The 23835-nt window shown below is 40.2% G+C and overlaps 1 protein-coding gene across 1 annotated transcript; it reads right to left on the bottom strand.

The window, feature by feature from the left end:
* Positions 1-908: 908 nt before the first annotated feature.
* Positions 909-23113, bottom strand: LOC139468993 (glycerophosphodiester phosphodiesterase 1-like). The gene is made up of 6 exons (XM_071251130.1): positions 22838-23113; positions 16728-16903; positions 13959-14064; positions 9499-9591; positions 8120-8331; positions 909-4336 (listed from the first exon to the last, which is right to left on the bottom strand). Exons 1-6 carry the CDS (start codon positions 23111-23113, stop codon positions 4204-4206), a joined length of 996 nt encoding a protein of 331 aa, XP_071107231.1. The 3' UTR covers positions 909-4203.
* Between the last annotated feature and the right edge of the window lie 722 nt (positions 23114-23835).

Raw genomic sequence — 23835 nt, 5'->3', positions numbered from 1 at the left:
ATCACTTCCTAAATGTCATTCTGGGTTCATGGTTTTCTTGATGCCATAATTCATCATGTCAGATACAGTGTATACTCATTGAAAGTAACTGGTCAAGTTATTATTCATCACCATTTCATTCATTAGAAGCGTATAACTCTTTGTCCTAAATCATTATAAAGTGTGCTAGTGTTTAATCCGACTGAAGATGGACCTCACAAGTTTCCTAAAGAATTTGAATTTGCCTGGCATCTGGCTCTATTACACATGAACAAAGCATTCAGCCACATTGACCTGTCTTGAGAAATAGTGTAATGTCTACATTTACAACATCAATCTGTAAAGATATATAATCTGTGAGTACAAAACCATCATTAATTTAATTTATCAATAAATTCATATAACAGTTATTTTTCCTTGTGAGTATAGTTATGTCTCTATAATAGACCATGTGTTCAACCATAGACTGTCACCCATCATTTTGCCCATTTTTACACAATTACCGTCCATTCAAACACACAATCACTCAACAAAAGTTGGTTACTATTGAATAATATCAGTGACCATACTACAAAATACCAGTTTTGTTATATTTCATGTCCGATTAAAGATATTTTCTTCACTGTTATTATTTTAATTTTTTTACCAGAACAGTGCCAGAAAATAGTGTAGACAGTTTAAAATGTCAACAAAAACAGACAATAATAAAAAATTGCTATCAGCATTGACATTCAATTATCTTCAGCATAATTACTAAGGACCAAAATCTAACTCTAAATTCTAATGATTTGAACTAAAGTTCAGCTTCCTCTGTCAATTTCAGAGTAGAATATGTTTACAGACCTAACATGCCTTTGAGAGAATTTAAGATCATGGTCAAAACAAAATAAAAAAAAGAACATATATAATTTTTATTATATTGCGTCTTACTACTAACTACACACATACCAAATTTCATTACAATCCTAAACAGAAATGGTGAAGTAGTGGCCAAATTTCAAAGTTCAAATAAAAGTTCCATTGTAAAAAACAACAACAATTGGCTGAGAGATGGCGATATCTAGATTTTTCAATATGATTTCTGTCATGGCCAGTTTGAAAATCTGATTTAAACCTCTTGCACAGATTCAGTAGTCATCATTGTAGGAAACAAGGTGTGATGTTTCAGCTTCATTGGAGAAGATGTTAATAGTTCAAGTAAATGCATTTTCAGACAATTTAGGAGCAAAGTCAAAGTGCAAAGGTTACAAAAAAGTCAAACTTTAAACTAATGTGAAAAACTAACATGTTGAGCATCACTACTAACAAGTATACCAAATTGTATTACATTTGATCAGAAATAGTGATGTAAGGGTTATAAAGAGTTTTTTCCATATGAAAATTAGGTTTGCACCTCTTGAAAAAATGTAGGTGTCATCACTGGTGGGAACAAGTATGTAAAGTTTTAGCTTCATTGGTCAAGTGTTTTCTGAGGAGATCGTGTTTATAATGAATGACTCATACCGGATGTTGGACAATCAGGCCATGACAAAAGAAGAGCTATAAAGTGAAAAAAAATTTGCATTGACAAAACACATCAAAATTAGTTGAAGTTTTCTGGAATTATGTACAAATGACAGAAAATGCATGATCTGGTAGTTGTTTCTATGAATGTCTGCTGTTCAAGCAATTAGACCATGGGCACTTATGTAAACAACTCTGTGCTGACTGAGCAAGAGAAACAGCCATAAAAACAAACTATAGGCCTGTAAACCTTTGTACGTTCTTGTAGGTTCACTGGAGCCAGACCATGCAGTGACTTGTAGACAAACACAAGCCACTAGAACAAGTCTCTGGCTGCTGATGCTGTTCCTTGAGGACCAGTGGTCATGCATTCCACATCATGTGATGAGCCTGTACCCATGACAACAATAACCATCACCATTTATGACAGGTAGAAACATACAGAATAACTGACTCAAAATCTGGAATAACAAGATTAATACGGCTCCTTGCCAATGAAAGCTCAGGATTAACATTATCAATCCACTCATAATAGATAATCTGAAATAGCTAATCAGCTATCCCCAATGCTATGCAATTTCTTGTTTAAAGGAGTGTGGGTATGGCTTTATGACGTGTTCAGCAGTATTCCAGCAATATCACAGCAGGGAATACCAGAAATGGCGTTAACATATTGCGACTATGAGGGGGAATCGAACCCAGACCTTCGGCATGACGAGCAAAAACTTTAACCACAAGGCTACCCCACCACCCCTTGCGCGAACTTTGACCGACCAATGCAATGACCAATCAGAAGGCAGCATTCTCGTGCTTCATGGTACTAATTTCAAATTGGCGACTACGCTTTTTAACATATTTTGACAAATTCTCTATTACAAATTTGAAACCTGAACAAAGAAACATTCTGGAATGGCTAATAGATGGTATAGCTTGTAAGGATTCAGTCGTTAAACCCTAACTATCGTTTGGAATACGCCATGTTAAAGTTCTTGAGGTTGCATGATTAGAAATCACATTCCGACTGTCACTTTCATCATCTGGTAAGCGATGCTCTGATTGGTCATATGCGAAGGTCGTTCTCATGTGACCCCTAATGGGATGTCTTCAGATCTTTGTGTAGCGGTAGTGATTACTAAGGTCTGATTTTAATGAGATTGATGTATATATCTATCTATCTGAAATACTTTAACATGGCATGGCTTATTCTGGTTTCAGCATGCCTAGCATTTTCAGTGCGCATCGGACAAACATACACGTAAGAATAGATCTATCACATCAATGTCATTGTAGAAGGCATATTGGTCTCTTGAAATCAGTTTGAGCTAAATCGATAAAAAATATAATAAAAATAGTGGTCATCAATTTGTGATATTATAATATTATTAAAATGATTACAAACATCATAAAATATGTTTAAAAGAACAAAAACATAACAATGCCATATATGTCTTATTCATTGGTGTTAAAAAGATTACATTTGTAAACTAAAAAACAATGCATACCTGGAAGTCTGCATGTATCAAAAGTAGTAAGATTCAGGTACTAGAGATTTTTCTTTGAAGAATATCATTTTTACTGTTCGGTACATAGCAACCCTTTAGCAGATCATTATCATGGACTAGTGAAAAGGAAAAAAATAATTTCCAAACCTGACTGTTTATTAATGCAGTAATAGGGAGACATGTTCAAAGACATATTAGGATATATAACATATCATCTATGAGGTAGGGTAAAATCGTGATATTGTGATATAACAGACAAAAATCAATTAAATGTTCCTGATCTTAAGACAACATCCATACATGATCAGACGTAAAAGTACTTAAAACCGGCATGACGACGTCCAAATGTTACTCAGTACCAGTTTAAAACCATCTGCTGTTCAGATCTTTGTGAACTTGTATCGATACAGAACACTCTTTATCGTGTATTGTATCCCAACATCAATAATTCATGGGTTTTGTATAAACGATGTTCCTCTATCACCCATGACTCGGCTTCATACGATCGCTTTGTGATTTAGCGTCTATTTTGAATCTGTACGTGACAGAAGCAAAATGGTCCGCACTCCATCCAGCAACTTGGCGTACACCTAAATTGTCAGATATGGAAGCAATGTGTCTGCATGTTGCATGGAATATATTGTTTGTATGAAGTAACCTGACCTGTCATTGGTCGGAAGACACACTGTTTCCCTCTTGCTGAAACCAGGCCTTGTTTTGATAAGTTGGTCAAAAATAGCAACTTACCCAGTGCTATAAATTGGCATTAGTCCTATAGTCCTTTTTAAACTGACCAATAGTTCCGGTATCATAAGGACTAGTAGAAATTTGCCATTATTTAGGGTTTTGCTGTGAGTTATCATTATAAGGACTGGTGAATTAAAACAGTCAGTTTCTATCACTGACATTGCCAATCAACTTTACGTATTCATAGGTGAAAGAGGAATGTAGCTTTATACCACTCTAAAGAAGATAAGGATATTCTTTCATATTACTATAGTTCATTTGTCATGCCATGATAGATTAACTATAGTAATATGAAAGAATTGGTTGGTCCTTAACTTCTTTTGAACAGGACACAAAACCTGTGAAGTACTGACAAAGGTTCTAACATTGAGTTTGTCAGTGGTTTAAGGCATGTACAAGGGAGTTAACTCTAAATACACAGCCATTCCATGTAGTTAGGTCTCCAACACTAGTGTCAGTGTGTGATGGTGATCTATTCCGTCTCCATGCCATCAGTGATGATGGGACAGTTGAAAGATTGGGTGAAGAGTTCCTTCTCCCTCGGGTCGTTGACGGTCCAGGGGATCACTTGAATTCCTAGGCTGGTCCAGAAGTTGAGATTATGCCTGAAGAAAAACAATGTTCTTGTTGTCGTATCATGCATAAAATAAACATAATATCATGTTCATACCATACATATAACACACGTCATATTCACATACTCAGCAAAATATAGAAAGTACATATCATTATTTATATTTGGTTCATGTTTATTTTTCAAACAGTGAAGTTTGATTTACGCTGCTAATGATGCAGTGGAGTGTACTCCCATGAAAATATTTACAACTCACAGAATTTACAACAACATTCAGTCCTTTCAGCCTTCAAAGTCCCATTACCGCCTTCACAACCCCACTACAGCCTTCACAACCCCACTACAGCCTTCAAAGTCCCACTACAGCCTTCACAACCCCACTACAGCCATCACAACCCCACTACAGCCTTCACAACCCCACTACAATCTTCACAACCCCACTACAATCTTCACATCCCCACTACAATCTTCACAACCCCACTACAGCCTTCACAACCCCACTACCATCTTCACATCCCCACTACAATCTTCACAACCCCACTACAGCCTTCACAACCCCACTTCAGCCTTCAAAGTCCCACTACAATCTTCACATCCCCACTACAATCTTCACAACCCCACTACAGCCTTCACAACCCCACTACAATCTTCACATCCCCACTACAATCTTGACAACCCTACTACAATCTTCACATCCCCACTACAGCCTTGAAAGTCCAACTACAATCTTCACAGCCCCACTACAGCCTTCACAACCCCACTACAATCTTCACATCCCCACTACAATCTTCACAGCCCCCCTTCAGCCTTCAGTCACACTACAGCCTTCACAGCCACACTACAGTCTTCACAGCCCCACAACAGCCTTCACAGCCCCACAACAGCCTTAACAGCAACACTACAGTCTTCACAGCCCCACTACAGCCTTCACAGCCCCACTACAGCCTTCACAGCCCCACAACAGCCTTCACAGCCCCACAACAGCCTTCACAGCAACACTACAGCCTTCACAGCCCCACAACAGCCTTCACAGCCCCACAACAGCCTTCACAGCAACACTACAGCCTTAACAGCAACACTACAGCCTTCACAACCCCACTACCATCTTCACATCCCCACTACAATCTTCACAACCCCACTACAGCCTTCACAACCCCACTTCAGCCTTCAAAGTCCCACTACAATCTTCACATCCCCACTACAATCTTCACAACCCCACTACAGCCTTCACAACCCCACTACAATCTTCACATCCCCACTACAATCTTGACAACCCTACTACAATCTTCACATCCCCACTACAGCCTTGAAAGTCCAACTACAATCTTCACAGCCCCACTACAGCCTTCACAACCCCACTACAATCTTCACATCCCCACTACAATCTTCACAGCCCCCCTTCAGCCTTCAGTCACACTACAGCCTTCACAGCCACACTACAGTCTTCACAGCCCCACAACAGCCTTCACAGCCCCACAACAGCCTTAACAGCAACACTACAGTCTTCACAGCCCCACTACAGCCTTCACAGCCCCACTACAGCCTTCACAGCCCCACAACAGCCTTCACGGCAACACTACAGCCTTCACAGCCCCACAACAGCCTTCACAGCCCCACAACAGCCTTCACAGCAACACTACAGCCTTCACAGCCCCACAACAGCCTTCACAGCCCCACAACAGCCTTCACAGCAACACTACAGCCTTAACAGCAACACTACAGCCTTCACAGCCCCACTACAGCCTTCACAGCCCCACTACAATCTTCACAACCCCACTACAGCCTTCACAACCCCACTTCAGCCTTCAAAGTCCCACTACAATCTTCACATCCCCACTACAATCTTCACAACCCCACTACAGCCTTCACAACCCCACTACAATCTTCACATCCCCACTACAATCTTGACAACCCTACTACAATCTTCACATCCCCACTACAGCCTTGAAAGTCCAACTACAATCTTCACAGCCCCACTACAGCCTTCACAACCCCACTACAATCTTCACATCCCCACTACAATCTTCACAGCCCCCCTTCAGCCTTCAGTCACACTACAGCCTTCACAGCCACACTACAGTCTTCACAGCCCCACAACAGCCTTCACAGCCCCACAACAGCCTTAACAGCAACACTACAGTCTTCACAGCCCCACTACAGCCTTCACAGCCCCACTACAGCCTTCACAGCCCCACAACAGCCTTCACAGCCCCACAACAGCCTTCACAGCAACACTACAGCCTTCACAGCCCCACAACAGCCTTCACAGCCCCACAACAGCCTTCACAGCAACACTACAGCCTTAACAGCAACACTACAGCCTTCACAACCCCACTACCATCTTCACATCCCCACTACAATCTTCACAACCCCACTACAGCCTTCACAACCCCACTTCAGCCTTCAAAGTCCCACTACAATCTTCACATCCCCACTACAATCTTCACAACCCCACTACAGCCTTCACAACCCCACTACAATCTTCACATCCCCACTACAATCTTGACAACCCTACTACAATCTTCACATCCCCACTACAGCCTTGAAAGTCCAACTACAATCTTCACAGCCCCACTACAGCCTTCACAACCCTACTACAATCTTCACATCCCCACTACAATCTTCACAGCCCCCCTTCAGCCTTCAGTCACACTACAGCCTTCACAGCCACACTACAGTCTTCACAGCCCCACAACAGCCTTCACAGCCCCACAACAGCCTTAACAGCAACACTACAGTCTTCACAGCCCCACTACAGCCTTCACAGCCCCACTACAGCCTTCACAGCCCCACAACAGCCTTCACAGCAACACTACAGCCTTCACAGCTCCACAACAGCCTTCACAGCCCCACAACAGCCTTCACAGCAACACTACAGCCTTCACAGCCCCACAACAGCCTTCACAGCCCCACAACAGCCTTCACAGCAACACTACAGCCTTAACAGCAACACTACAGCCTTCACAGCCCCACTACAGCCTTCACAGCCCCACAACAGCCTTCACAGCCCCACAACAGCCTTCACAGCCCCACAACAGCCTTCACAGCAACACTACAGCCTTCACAGCCCCACTACAGCCTTCACAGCCCCACAACAGCCTTAACAGCAACACTACAGTCTTCACAGCCCCACTACAGCCTTCACAGCCCCACAACAGCCTTCACAGCCCCACAACAGCCTTCACAGCAACACTACAGCCTTCACAGCCCCACAACAGCCTTCACAGCCCCACAACAGCCTTCACAGCAACACTACAGCCTTCACAGCCCCACAACAGCCTTAACAGCCCCACAACAGCCTTCACAGCAACACTACAGCCTTAACAGCGACACTACAGCCTTCACAGCCCCACAACAGCCTTCACAGCCCCACAACAGCAACACTACAGCCTTCACAGCCCCACAACAGCATTCACAGCCCCACAACAGCCTTCACAGCAACACTACAGCCTTCACAGCCCCACTACAGCCTTCACAGCCCCACAACAGCCTTCACAGCCCCACAACAGCAACACTACAGCCTTCACAGCCCCACTACAGCCTTCACAACACTACTACAGCCTTCACAGCCCCACTACAGCCTTCACAACACTACTACAGCCACTTGGCCAGCATGACATCGTGCTGTTTAGAGTTAACTCTTATGATTGGTTTGTCTGGGTTTTCGCCTTATTAGCATTTGCAAGTATTATGTCATCAGAGTTAGAATTCTGTTTGACAGGGTTCCTAAGTCAGGGGGTCAGGGTAAACAGGCTTCCACTTTATCAATGCCAGACACAAGACTTGAATACAATATCTGCTGACTGGGGCTGACCGTGAGAGGTTGTCTTTTTGCATGAGGAAGTAGCTGTTTCCACACAGATACCACACCCAGGAGTACAGTGACCACTCCAGGAGGACGTCCAGGACAGGGGAGACAATCTTCTTCCACAACTCCTTGTTCCTCAGGACTCCCTCGGACACAGTGGACAGGACCTTCCTGCGATGGGTCAAGCCGGTCACAATACTCGGGTCCTTCCGCCTCACCTGCAGGCCAAAACGTACACAATAAACAATCAAGTCTGGCATCAGAAAAACCTGTCCTTAATTTTCAAATAACTAATGTGTCACTAAATCCATTTGGACTAATGTCACAAGGACGTCATTTTGTCATTAACTTAATGAAAGTTCATCATTAGCTTGTCATTAGCAATCTGATGCATATTCATCCATTTTGTTTTTATTTCTGTTCTTATATGCTGACACCAAAATCATTAGCTGTCCCGTACACATTATTTTTTGGACGATTTACAATACAAACTTTTACAAGGAGCCCAGTCAAATTGTACCGATTTTACTCTGCTGTCAAATCAAGATAAATGTTCAGTGCTTCTTAAAGATTATCTTTTGGCGCTTTATTCTTACAGAATATCTTTTGCCGCCTATGTGTGCCAAGACCTGTTTTGAAATTTTAAGAAAATGCAGATGGATCTTATACCAATTACCAGTTTTAGGCTTTATACATATGCTATTGTGATTTATGTTTAATAGATTTTAGGGTATTTTTCCTACTCCTTGTATCCCAGTATATTTTTGTGTGTGAATCAAGTCTTTCATAATTTCCTTTTGTAATGGCGTGTGTGTAGTTTTCAGATCTCATGTCATTGTATAATTGACAGTTATATTTGTTTCCTGATACATTGCACAAACGGTGAGACTTTATAACTTATCTGTCTGTGTCTGTTCACCAAAAAAATATAGTGTATACAATTCACTAAACTGTCAACAACACTGCACTCACAGAAACATAACCTATAACATTTTGAGAATTTTTTTTTTCTGAATTTTGTTTCAACTTTCGGACCAGAATTCTCACTGAACATTTCTGAAGATCTGGGGTAGAACAGGTCTTCAGCAACCCATGCTTGCCATAAAAGGCGACTGGGCTTGTCATAAGAGGCGACTAAAGGGATTGGGAGGTCAGGCTTGCTGACTTAGTTGATGCATGTCATTGAACCCCAATTGCATGAATTGATGCTCATGATGTCAACCACAGGACTGTCTTGTCCAGACTTGATTATTTACAGATCGCTGACTTACAGCTGGAATATTGCTGAGTGCGGCATTAAACAACAAACAACCATTAAAAATATCTGTAAACACAGAAATTAAAACTCTAGCCTCAGTAGTAGTTTAGACAAGAGTGGAACTCACACTGTAGATGACTTGAGGATAGAAGGAGCACACAATAGCCTTGTTGTACAATGCTGGATACTTCTTGAATAGTGTTACTAGTAGCTCCGCTGTCTGCAACAATAGATGAGCTATTAAACATAGGGTTCAGAAAACATAGTAATGAGTTGGATCGAATGGTACTTTGACCAGTGTGTCAGTAATATCAATAAGCCAAATGTCAGTAATACCAGTGCCAGTCTTCAGCAACCCATGCTTGCCGTAAGAAGCAACTATGCTTGTCGTAAGAGGTGACTAATGGGATCGGTAGGTCAGGTTCGCTGACTTTGTTGATGCATGTCATTGATCCCAACTGCATAGATTGACGTTCATGACCCCCAATCACTGGATTGTCTGGTTCAGACTTGATTATTTACAGACCACCATCATGTAGCTAGAATATTGCTGAGTGCGGTGTTAAACACACAAAAAAGGAAAAAGAGTATTTTAGTAATACCAGCATGTATGTCAGTAATATCAGTCTGTCAGTAATATCAGTCTGTCAGTAATACCAGCATGTCAGTAATACCATCAAGTCAGTAATACCAGCATGTCAGTCATACCAGCATGTCAGTAATACCAGTCTGTCAATAATACCAGTCTGTTAGTAATACCAGTCTGTCAGTAATACCAGCATGTCAGTAATACCAGCATGTCAGTAGTAGCAGCATGTCAGTAATAGCAGTATATTAGTAATACCAGCATGTCAGTAGTAGCAGCAAGTCAGTAATACCAGTGTGTCAGTTATACCAGTATGGCAGTAATACCAGTATATCAGTAATACCAGCATGTAAGTAGTAGCAGCATTTCAGTAATACCAGTATATCAGTAATACCAGCATGTCAGTAGTAGCAGCATGTCAGTAATACCAGTATATCAGTAATACCAGCATGTCAGTAGTAGCAGCACGTCAGTAATTCCAGCATGTCAGTAGTAGCAGCATGTCAGTAATACCAGCATGTCAGTAATACCAGTATATCAGTAATACCAGCATGTCAGTAGTAGCAGCATGTCAGTAATACCAGCATGTCAGCTTAACATGCATAATGATCACCCAGTAAGCTGCATATTTGCGTAAAATATGCAAAATACATCACTATAACCCAATTAGTTTTGAGTTGCTTGAATACAAATCTTCATGAAAATACTTCATAAACCCAATAGTATAATAGCTCTGCATAATTCCCCCTGCAGCGTTTTCAGCTTAGGTAGCAGAATAACTATACTTTACTGATCAGCAGGGACGACCTACATAAACTCTACTGCAGTGAATAATAATGAACAAAAGTTCTACATCTCGCTTATTGCAAGTGACACATGCACCACAGTTTTGATGTAAATCTGCGACACCCTATTGATTAGATTACCCCACATCAAAGCTTCTTTAGCAAACCGTATTCGACGTAATAAGCGCCCGGGGCGCACTCAAGATTAGAAATAGGGGGCTCTTATTAGAAAGTTATTTTGGTGTAAAATACAGTTGAAAGACACACGAGTGCGTATTATACGCGAATAAATAAGTCTTGTGTAAATTGACCAATCGGAAGGGGAGCTAATTGGGATTGTTCACTAGGCAATATCTTAGAAAATGGCGCCGTGGGCGCTTATTAGAGCGGGGCGCTTATTACGCCGAATACGTTATGTTATCTTGTATGAGTAGGAAGTGTCATGATGAAAAGGTCACTCATTGTTCTTTCAACTGTAGATGCATGTGTTGCTGTAACGAACAAGGAAGGTTGAAGGAGCATGTTTATCTGACAGTAATGTAATAAGGCCATCATGTCTCGACTACTCAGCGTTATCTAAGAAACTTGACGAGATGTGTCAGGTTTGAGAACTTTCAAGATTAGACTATTCATTAACACTGTAGAACGATGTGCAAATAAGTAAACAGAATATAAGGGATTATTCATTTAATCCATTAAGGGCTGGTTTGACAATATGTGAAAGTGAATAAAAGATATATGACTCCTTACTTTTTTTTGCTTATGATTGGTCTATATATATAAGACAGCTACGCAATAAATCTCAAAGAACAATTAAATCATTGTTCTATAAAGACGTCAAATATAGAGATTCAAATATGCGTCAACTTGATGATGTCGTAAATTGGACAACGTTATTTTTCAGAGGGAAGTGTCTAGTGAATTGTTCTCCATAGATGTAGTGGGAAAGATATGACAATCAGTATTAGGAGAATAGTTACAGATCATTGTATGAGAGGATTGTGAGAATATGCTCGTAATACCAAACTTAACCTGCCTGTTCATAAAATGGACTTGTCTGACATTGCTAAGGTCAGATTCTATTCAGGGAGTCATCATTATTAAAATTAGGGTAAATACTTTAAGAGCTTTCACATTTTATCGACATCCATAAAAAGGTCTTTGAAAGGCATTTAGAAGTGATACACATAAAGAAGAGAATATATGGATGTCAACTTCTTTATTATGAGGAACACAACGTTTTGGAGTATATGCTTCATCACCTGATGAAGGAGTAAGCATCTACTCCTAAATGTTGCGTTCCTCATAACAAAGAAATTGACACCTTATTTTCTCTTCCTTATCCTTATCACTTTCCTGCTTGCAAAACTTTCCCCGATTTACAGTTGGTTGGTTGGTTTGTTGTTTAATTAACGCCGCACTCAGCAATATTTCAGCTATATGATGGCGGTCTGTAAATAACTGAGTCTGGACCAGACAATCCAGTGATTAATATCATGAGCATTGATCCAAAATGCAACATCTAACATATTGGCGGCAGCACATGACAAAGGAAATTAGAAGTTACCTGAAACAGCATTTTAAGCAGAATTACTTAAAAAATGTCTACTCATTGGTTTAAAATTACCCAATAGACTGGATCCGTCCGTGGGAGCAAAATATACTGAATACTAGGGCTGCAACGAATACACTGTGAGGCGAATACGATTCATATCACAGATATAGGGTAACGAATACCAATATTAATTTACGAATACAATAACAAGTCAGCAGTTTATGTATTATTTAATATATTCAGTGAAACAATAACATCATAAAATATTTGACATGGTTTGTTAATTATTAATAAATTATACATTTATATACTGCACTTATCAAGGTACTAGTATCTGCTCAAATGCGACAATGACCAGTGCCAACAATACTGTGAAATTAAATATTATTAGAGTGTTGTCATTGAAAGAAATCTATGCATATAATATGTTGTTATGGAGTTTTTTTTAGGTACAGGGTATTTTAATATACATGATAGCATATTCATAAATATTTGATTCTAGTGGCCAAGAATAATAAATACAATTCATGAATGGTTACGGTTCGATTCACCGAATACACAAGTGAATCGTAACCGCCCTACTGAATAAGTCGTTCGTTAATTATTTACTCAGGTATGTGACATTTCCTTGTGAACTACCACTCAGGTAAATTGGAAACTCTGTCACAGATCATTTTTGCGACTGGTGAAAATACATATAAATTTCTAAAAAATCAGGCAAATCAGTGATCACGTGGCACATGGTTCTTTGTACTTGACACAGGCCACAAATCATATCAATTTACAAACATTGGTAGGTGGATGGGTAACATGTTTGGCATATTGGCTCCAGAGGTTCTGGGGTGTCAGTCCTGCCCAATACTAAAACACATGTTACATGGTTACATCTGGTGTGTCCTTAGGCAAGAGACATTGTTCAACATTTGCCTCTGTTCGGGAAGTAGTAAGTTGGTACCTGATAGGATGGAAATATGTCTGTATACCTTCTCGCATCTTACACAGCAGCTTGATTGTATACCCCCAAGGGAGCTGAGTTCACACTTATCCACAGTGTGGGGTAGTGAGAAGCAGAGCTCCAGATAAGCTGCGTGAAATGCAGAAATACGCAGTAAAATAAAATCCAAGCATATCAAATACGCAACGAACATTACAGATACGCTACAAAAATAAAACTTGTGCGTATCATCAAAATATTGTGAAGTAACCCTGCGTATTCGATTAGCAAATCAGCAACTTATTTTGAAATTATAAACGGGCATTCCGCCAACCTTGCCAAACTCCATGATGACAGTTACATCATGATCATTTGCCATCACACTTTCTTGTGGAAGTATCGTGGTATTTCTTAGTCCTATAAAGCTCTCGAACCCACACGAAACCAGTTTGCAGGGCCTAGATGAATAGTGTTTTGAAATATTTAACTTAAATACCCACATGTGTAAAAACTAGTGGGTAATAGAAATTTGAATACCCAGATAGAATTACTGATACCCAATGATTTTTAAATGCATGGGTAAAATACCCACAACACCAAAAGCTTATCTGGAGCTCTGAAGAAGCATTTAGTGTTATAAACATTCACTTTGTGAATGGAATTTGCCGCATTAAAAATTATTATTGGGAGTGGATATTCGATGGTCATAGCTATTATATTCACGTACCTTCTCTGGCTGGCTTTTACAGTCGATGTACAGTGTGAGATCCAGCTTCAGACACTCCTGGATGCACTCTTCCAGACACGGAATCTGCATTGGACCTGTTTTCGATCTGCAAACCACAACAAACACATCCTTCATGAACATATGATTCCTCACAAACCTATCACCGTATTACCCTATATTGCATTATGTCCCCGACAACCTTGGTTTATAATCCACTATTTTCCCACTGAGCCACCACGGCAGATGATGAAAAGATGTTCAATTTTACATGTCATGACTCCAGTAGGTCCATGCTGCACATGGTGTTTCTCTCGCACGATTTGATCGAATTCTTTTCATACCCTGACACACTGTATTGTTTCACCATCTTGATATTTTCTCATTTTTTCTGGTATTTCTTTTATTTAGACGGTTCATAAGGTGGATAAAACACTCCTCCTTAGTTTTAGTTAAAAAAGTAAAACCTTTGAGCTCATGAAAAGCCCTCGGGCATACAGCCAGCGGGCTGTTCCCTCGTTCACGGTTTTACATATTCAACCCAAACCTCAGAGTCGTCTTTTATCTTTAAGTTCAAAAGTAGCAACATATTTAGGCAATAAATAGAGCTTGTTTTGGTATTCAATTCCCCAAAATTTAAGTAAAGACAGACAGAGGTTTCAAATGTTCATATTTCAGTGCATCTAAGTATTATAATACTTTATAACACTTGCAATTTCAAAAATTGTAACAGTATAATGTTTATTGACATTAATAATACCAAAGTAATCAGTAATTGTCAGAAGCAATGTCTATTTCATAAAACTGATTGAAGTCAAAATGAACATTAGACATTTTTTGTACATTCATACATACTGTCAAACGTGAAATTAATGCGTCTCCAAAAGAATGCGACCGCTGGCCCCCAGCCAAAAATGCGACTCAATATGAATGCGACACTCCCTCCTCTTAAGCATCAGTGGATTTATATCTTAACAAAATGTCCTCTGTCAGGTTTACAGGAGAATCCTCACCCTCATCAAACCTTACATTAATCCAATCACACACCAAATAGCACTGCTTATTAACGCTGAGTAGAGTACTTCAGCTAAAACAATACGTGCACGCTGGCTCGTGTCGGCCTTTGATGCAGTCACATCAATGTATCAGAGAGGTCTTTAAATTGGCATTGCATCTAAAATATTGTCTATCCTGTCCAGTGAAAATGTATTTAATCCTGGGTTCAAACTTTTTTCAGTTTTTTTCTGGAATGAATTTTTTTTCACATGATTATGTTTTTAGAAGGTTATTCTATATATTAACCATAATAGTTTTTCTGAGAAAATGTAGAAAATATGGGTTTCCAGATCTACGTTTGTTTGTTGTTTAAGGCCACACTCAGCAATCTTCCAACACAATCTGGACCAGACAATCTTATAACCTGACGACCCAATCCCAATTGGTGCCTCAATCGACCAGCATAGAATGCAGAAATCAGTATCCCATATTATGCAATTCTACATGGTTCAGTAAGAATGAGGTTGGGTTTAAAGCTGCTTTGAACAGTATTCCAGTAATATCACTGCATGTCAGATTAATGTGGGAGGAAAGCCCAAGTGATGCAGGTCTCAGACGTTTACCACCTTGGTGAAACGCACGAGCACGGGTATGGTGCTGACAAACCTAGAAACATAATCGAGGCGAAAAGGGATTTGAACCCACGATCATGGGTTTCTGGCATGCCCAAGGGATGTAACTCTGCACAGTAAATGGCATCTCTTAGGTGACTGGGCAATCAATGACCTCTGTTTTATGTTTGAAATGCAATAAGTGTATGGTTTGCACATATTTTGTCAATAGCAAAGAGAGCATTTTCAACATGCCATGTTTAAAATTGAACCAGCATTTTGTGATCAAATCTTGGAGACACTATTGCCGAGACCATGTTCATAAAATTTTCCTTTCTTACTTGAATTTCACTTCCAGTCATCTAAAATAGGTGCCAAAGGGCTAGGATTGCTGCTCATCAAATACTGGTTCATCTTGTCCAAGTCCAGATCCAGCTGCTCCTTCCCTTCATCACTCACTCCATTACTCTCATCCATCCAGTAACACACTATCACTTAACATCACTTCTTATCACTCAAACACTTACCCGCCCAACCACCCACCCACTACTCACTCCCTCGGTATCGCTTCTGTGGTCTAGTGGTACAGCGTCTGCCTGGAGAGCGGAAGGTCAGGGGTTTGAGCCCCGGTCGCGTCATACCAAAAGACGTTAAAAGATTGTACCTTGCCTGGGGCTCGACATTCAGAGGCTAAAACAAGGACTGGTCGGATCGGAGTCATACTGTGTCTGAGTGGGTATTTATGTTAAACTGCGGCATGGTATCTCAGTAGGCTATAAATCAGCATCAGTCCGGACTAGTACTAGCAGCCATACACACACGTACATGCACATCATTATATTTTATGAGTATTTACAATATCTGTGTGACACCACACCCCATGTCATAGTGCAAGAATTTGTGATAGAAAACGTATGTGTCATGAATAATAGTAAAGGAATCTATGATGCTGAAAGCTCTGATCGAAAACAGAACAATCCACGACCATTGGCTGGGAACATGATAATCATTTTTGGGGAATTTTTTAAAACTCTTTGATTATATTTTTCCGAGGAAATGATTTTTTCCGAGGACTACTGTTTTAAAAAACGTGATTTTTCGCATTTGCGCAGAGATTTCACATCCCTGTATATAAGTGCAATAATCACCACACACCATCACTCACCTGCAGGCATGTTTTGCAGCTGCATCCAACTTCCTGACTTCCTCATAACTCAGGTGACAGATTGGCCCACTTCCATCGGTGGTTCTGTCCAGGGTGCTGTCATGGAACAGAACACCGACCCCATCAGCAGTGAACTCAAGGTCAACCTCCACGCCACCAACACCGCACTCATGAGCCTGTAACCATGGAAACAAAGGAGAGATTTACATTTCAGGTAATGAAAGAATGGGCACAGGTTCTCAATTCAATCAAGCATCATGTAAAATGACAATATGCAGGCTATCTCCTCAATTGCATCCTTGACTGGTCTGTCTGCTTGTTTATGTGATCAATACCAGAGATGAAAGTTGTATGCAAGAGTATTGGGAATAGGTGTGTAGTGAGAAACCTCCTTCAGCAGCCAGGATTGATGACGGCTTTATCATGATGTAATTGCAGTATTTCCGTGGTTACAGAACCAAGTCAAGTAAGTTTTTTGTGCTTTATTAGTTCTGTAGAAAGTAGCAACGTTACATACGCAGTAAGAGTACGCGGTGTTACCGGTATATAGGTAAATTGAGGTTCATTTTCTCCATCATATGTATCACAATATCATGTTTTAATGCTTGGTATATTGGTGATTTTATCATGTGAATAATGTTACACACTTGCCGAATACATGTCCCTTTGAAATGTTTCCGTAATTCCAAAATGCAGGTTCGCATTCTGGAGTTCTTCTCTGGCAATTTTGTAATACCAAGTCATCACTATCCTGGAGCATGCCTCCCTGAGTATTTATTGAATGATTTAACATAATGCTGTTCCAGCATCTTGTTTTGTTCCATTTATGAAAAATTCATGCATTGATGTTCAAATTCCTTCGAGTTTTGAATTATACAATATATCGTGATACGTATCGCAATATGGCCTTATGCATTGTAAAATATTGCGATACATGTTAAACATCCAATACCCATCCTTAATATGCGGAGACATTGGATCCAGAATTCGAAAACGACATCACAATGTGAACAATACATATTAATGATATTGCTGGACATGCTAAAGACAAATGGCATCAGGACCTGTTCATGATTTTGTGAATATCATTACGAAATTAAAAAATATCTTCTAACATATTTTGGAAATAATCACCTATATGACTTAGAAGATGGGCTGGGAACCTGACACAGGTTGACAGTGTCTGAACAGGGGCGTTTGCACCCCCTGCACCCCATCTCTGGATCCACCTGTCCATATGCAACTTTGTAAGTTTTACGTTACTTCTAGTTCAGCATAAGTTTAGTGCAGCATGTACAGCACACAGATCTCTACATGCTGTCACATCGTGTGTCTCCCTCGACATGCTCCAGCACTTGGATGATGGAGGTGATCCTCATCAAATGGTACCCTTGCTGAATGTCCTTGGCCCTGATTCACAAGCCATCTTAGGGCTAAACTACACTGCCTGCTTGTGATACTTGTAGCACTAGGATCACTAAACATGCTAAATATACATAACTCATTTGTTTATCTTCATGAATTGTAGTCACGCAAGATACATTGACTTAGTCTTTACACATGTTCTACACAATGGTCAACGTGAATGATGAAGCTACAAGATGTATAGCCTTGGACTTTGTGTATAAAGAATATAAAAGATGCCATACACATATAGCACTTGAGTCCCTATTTGTTTATCATACAGGCAAGGGAGTTAACTGACAATAAAGTCCAGTTACCAGTTACTGTAATTCCAGAGTTACATTTGGCTGGACTAACGAGTCTAAGCATAGTCCAATCAAAATCGCATAATGAACTAGACATCCAGTTCGTAAACAACATGGATTTCAATGTGCAGATCTTGGTCGACTGAAGGATTTGCAAAGCATCTGTACCGCCAACTAGGAGTTGACAGATATTTTGCAAATCATTTCATGTTTATAATCAAGGTGCTCAAGTGATCTGATGCACTTTGCAGGGTAAGACCCGTTTTATTACAATATAGAGCTTGATTATCGATCAGATTGCCTTGACTGGGTGCCGCCACTTTGTTTGAAGCAAATGTAAGTGATATGAGTGATAGAATCTGATTGGTCAATAGGAGGGGCCTAACTCGTAATAGCCACTGGTGGCACTACATTTGAGCCTGGAAATTTCAGTCTAGTTCGGCAAGGGTGGAAACTGGACTTTTATAGGGAACATTTAAGCACTGTATTTTGCTAACACTTGCTACATTAACATTTTTCCTTTACACTGGACTGAACCTACCCCAGCCCCCCACCCACCCACACACACACAATAAATGACCCCCAAAATGCTAAAAGTTGTTAAGTTTACAATTTGAAAACAAACAGAACTGCATAATGTTTTCATGACCCTCCACCCCCACACACCCCTGATATCACTGGGCGACAATCATGATAATTTAGGTGGGATATTTTTCAGTCCAATTTGGGTATTTTTCCCTGATAGTTGCTGTAGATTTGAGGCTGCATACATACACCTAAGAATTCATAGCTAGATCCTTGTCACATCACACATGTTCAGGGCAGCGATATGACAGATCACTTTCTCTGGCACATGTTGAATAATGTGGGTCAGGTCATATGATGTATTAAGATAGTTGTCTTGGGTGCACACAGAAATATGGCAGGGATAGAAATGTTTTTGTTTTCAAATGTGTCATGGGGCACTCGTTAAGATGTCCAGAACAAGTGACCTTTGGAACTTAAATTAAGAGTGCAACAAGAGTAGTTTCAATTTATCTTCAATATTGAATTATTGATTAATATTATTTCACCAACATGAGCTAAATCACAATCGTTTTTATTTTGTAACTGTTCAGTTTGCATGTGTAAGAGTACATTTATTACTGACTTCAGGAAACATCGTCAAGGATATTTTTGATTTCTAAGTGTCCTTTCAGGTGCCAGGAACCTATCTCTTGCATGCTGTTAGTGTTATGATTTATCTAATCACTCTAATACAAGGAATTTCGAACCCTGTAAAGGTATATGAAGTGTGCTCAGACATGCTCAGGGCAAACATTAAGATGTTCAGGTGTGCCCAGGAATTTAATCGTATCAGGAAGACTGCAGTCACAAAGTAAAGAAAAAAAAAGAGGAATAATTGTATCCTGTCACATGATCGTCACATACCAGGATGCTATCATTATTAGCTTGTGTGAATTTTATTATGTTTTTTATTGTTTTTATTGTTTTTTAGTGTCCTTTTTTAGATAGTATTGATGGTGGGAAAGTACAGTGTAAATGTGTAGGCAATATGTATCCATTTTGTTGATAAGGGTGGCGGAAGTTTTTCTACTTTGTTAAAAAGGTCCATCTTCAAACTTGCTGAATGTCATTTCACTATGAGTTGATAATAATTACTTGTTATTTAGAAAGTCGGCTCCCTTCGTTTCATTGAGATTTCATTTCCAACTTCTGAATCCCCAGGTTTATTTTGTGAATCATACTGATCATTTAAAGTTTTGTTAATAGTGTCGATAATTTTCTATATCTTCATCCAGTGTAAATGTTCCAAAACACATGAGCACTGGTTTCATAATGTCATGATAATAACCAATGTCACAAGATATTTTTGCTGAAAAATATTATTTCTATTTAGGCACCTGGAAACTTATATTACCTATGTCCTTGGAACTCTAATGCACGAATTTCAAACTCTGTGAAACAAATATGGCATTGCATAATTCATGCTTACTAATTTAAAAAAAATATGTCAATTCCATGGTTCATCCATGTGTGAGGAGTTCCCATCTCTGTGTATACCATGTATAGGACTTGGGATCTCTCATACAACCTAAACAGTTACCTGAGCATGTGAGCAGCAAGACAATACTTCAATTTGAAGCTCCACTTTTAACACATGGTTGTTTAAAATACATAACAGTCTAATAGAGAAGCATGAGTGAGTGTTGTTTAACACAGAGGTAAGCACTGTTCTAGCATACCACCTGCACTACCAGTCCAAGGGTCATCCCCTACTATCGAGTCCAAGGGTCATTCCCTACTATCAAGTCCAAGGGTCATCCCCTACTATTGAGTCCAAGGGTCATACCTCTACTATCGAGTCCAAGGGTCATACCTCTACTATCGAGTCCAGGGGTCATCCCCTACTATCAAGTCCAAGGGTCATACCTCTACTATCAAGTCCAAGGGTCATACCTCTACTATCGAGTCCAAGGGTCATACCTCTACTATCGAGTGCAAGGGTCATACCTCTACTATCGAGTCCAAGGGTCATACCTCTACTATCGAGTTCAAGGTTCATCCCCTACTATTGAGTCTAAAGTCATCCCCTACTATTGAGTCTAATGGAGGCTAGCTTAATCCGTTGAAAAATAAGTAAAAGTTGAGATTGCTTGTTGTTTACCACCACACTCAGCAATATTCCAGCTGTATGACAGCTATCGAGTCCAAGGGTCATCCCCTACTATCAAGTCCAAGGGTCATACCTCTACTATCGAGTTCAAGGGTCATACCTCTACTATCGAGTCCAAGGGTCATCCCCTATTATTGAGTCTAATGGAGGCTAGCTAAATCCGTTGAAAAATAAGTAAAAGTTGAGATTGCTTGTTGCTTACCACCACACTCAGCAATATTCCAGCTGTATGACAGCTTCTACTAGAGCAACGGGCTCACTTTGGATATCACTCTCAGCATTCTTTCATCATATTTATAAACGCTAGTAATTTTCCCACCCTCCCCTTCCCTACAATAGCATAGTCTACAGGGTAGGGGGCAAGGGGGAGCAATATATCATGTAACAAATGCGGTATGTTGTACAAATGGGATTCTCAATATCACTGTACATCCAATAAACTGGGTGCGGTGGGCATGGTGCCGGCAGGACATCACATTCATATCAAATAACACTGGGTTCTTGGCTGCTGCTTCTACAGCGGCAGTCCAAATCTTCCTGCCTGCTGTTTCTGTGGGAGGGAGTACAAAGTTCCCATAGCTGTACCCATCTGATTTGCCACGGCAGAGGGTCACAATTATGCTGTGCATGCATACTGTCCTGTCAGGGATACCCCCCACCCCGCTTTTCATACACAAATGTGCTTAAGTCTCATTTAGTATATTTACCTTCCTATATAACATACCGCCATACACTATCACAATAAGGGTCTGCATATACATGTAATTTAGGTCAACTCATTGTATGAAGGTTGTTGCTCTGTGAAGATTCACCTCCAATAATTTCACAGAGTGCAATTCAATTTTTTAGTAATTATTTTCATTCATGGTTGGTCATGTGAAGCAGGGCATGGCTTCATCCCTTACCTCAAAATTGTTATCTTGCTGAGAGGATTCACCTCTTTAGTGACATGTGGACAAAGCGTCCGACCTCGGATGACAAGGTCCGCAATAATCTTTTGATAATTTGGTGGAAGACTGTTGTCATTCAACTTTTGTTTGGAAAATGTGTTTACATGCAGTAAGACGTTTTGACGTTTGGACAAGTTGGGGACTGGCTACTTTTTGGTGTAGTGCACTTTACCGGGCGCACTTTTTCAGATCCAATTAGGGCTGTGGGGGCTCAAACGCGCTTTCATAGGCTCACGCTCTACCATTCGACCATGAGCGCTATCACATGTCATCAGTGCCAAATATATCAAATGTCACATGCTAAACATGTGAAACGTGTAAGATTCCCTAAGACCGAAAAAGGGTGTTGAATCGTAAAGACGTGTAAGTTTCCCTAAGACCGAAAAGGGGTGTTGGATCGTAAAAACGTATAAGTTTCTATAATGACAAAAAGGGGCGTTGGATTGTAAAGACGTGTAACGTTCCCTAAGACCGAAAACGGGTGTTGGATCGTAAAGACGTGTAAGTTTCCCTAAGACCGAAAACGGGTGTTTGATCGTAAAGACGTGTAAGTTTCACTAAGACCAAAAACGGGTGTTGGACCGTGTAGCGAGAGTCACCGGAGCGTGAGGCACGGTAACAGTATAACGAGACAGCGGTAGCACTATAGCGCGGTAATTGAGTGGATGGCAGAGCCCGGTGCTGTGCCCGCTAAACTGCTTTGTTGCCTGCTTTTTCAAGTGTGGAACGTCCAATGTTCTTGATATGACTTCAGATAAACCATGAAGTACTTACCAATTTCACTCCTTCGAGGGTATTTTCGGGTGAATCATATACTCCAGCTCGGTGAAGTATAATGTTCTGTTTGTCTTTCGTCTTCCCTGAACCCGTCGTCTGCTGGAATCGCGACCGCAGGCTCTCGCTGGGAATAGCGGGGATCCTGTATACTTGAATGAGTAGAAATGCAACTCCAGTCAACAAAAATGCGAAAACAAAATTGGTAAAAGCTTGTAAGACAGTTAAAGCGAGAAACCAGTTTAACAGGAGACAGGACAGTCGCGGGGAGAACATGATCAAAGTCTGAGCTTGTTGACGAAGGGAGACCACTCTCGTGCTGAACCCAATTAGTCTTACCGCCAGAAAATTAATAAATCCGTCACTGCTTCTATGGACGATTCCATGTAACATTGCCTCGCTTATGAATGTGTGAAGGTGCGGGATTTGACACGTGATTGTGTGTTACGTGACAAAGAAGTTTTATGTGGCTGCTCGTGAAGTCTTTTTCATTGTGAACGAGATAGCTTGAAAACATATACATTATCTAAAGATCTTAGGCAAATATTATATAGATAGATCTATGTATACGTTGTTCTTAAAAACTTCGCATTTCTTTCAACATCACACATTTATCAGATTAGCAGCTAGTTTTATATACAGTTATCGCTGTAATTGTATTGTATTTCTGCTTCTCATAATATAAATGATAATACAAGGAGTGCGGGGGTGCTTAAAACTCTTATTAGCTAACGTGATGAACACCGATTTAAAACTCTTATTAGCTAACGTGATGAACACCGATTTAAACTTATAAAGCGACTACTTTTCAACAGCACGAAAGCTTGCTGTATCCAATGATAGCGTTTAGAGAAATGCGTTTACACCCACAAAGCTGCAACAGTACATACAGCGTGGCATCGCCATGCGAGACCGACAAAATGACGTGATGATGTTACCCCATTAAAACTCACTGTGATTTTATCACCAATAATCTTGCAAAGATTTGATCCGTCAAT

This window comes from Haliotis cracherodii, unplaced genomic scaffold (genome assembly GCF_022045235.1).
Source record: "Haliotis cracherodii isolate W230 unplaced genomic scaffold, xgHalCrac1.p SCAF_2, whole genome shotgun sequence".
Lineage (NCBI taxonomy): Eukaryota > Metazoa > Mollusca > Gastropoda > Lepetellida > Haliotidae > Haliotis > Haliotis cracherodii.
The sequence above is the reverse complement of the archived record's forward strand: the minus strand, read 5'-3'. Positions and strand labels throughout refer to the sequence as shown.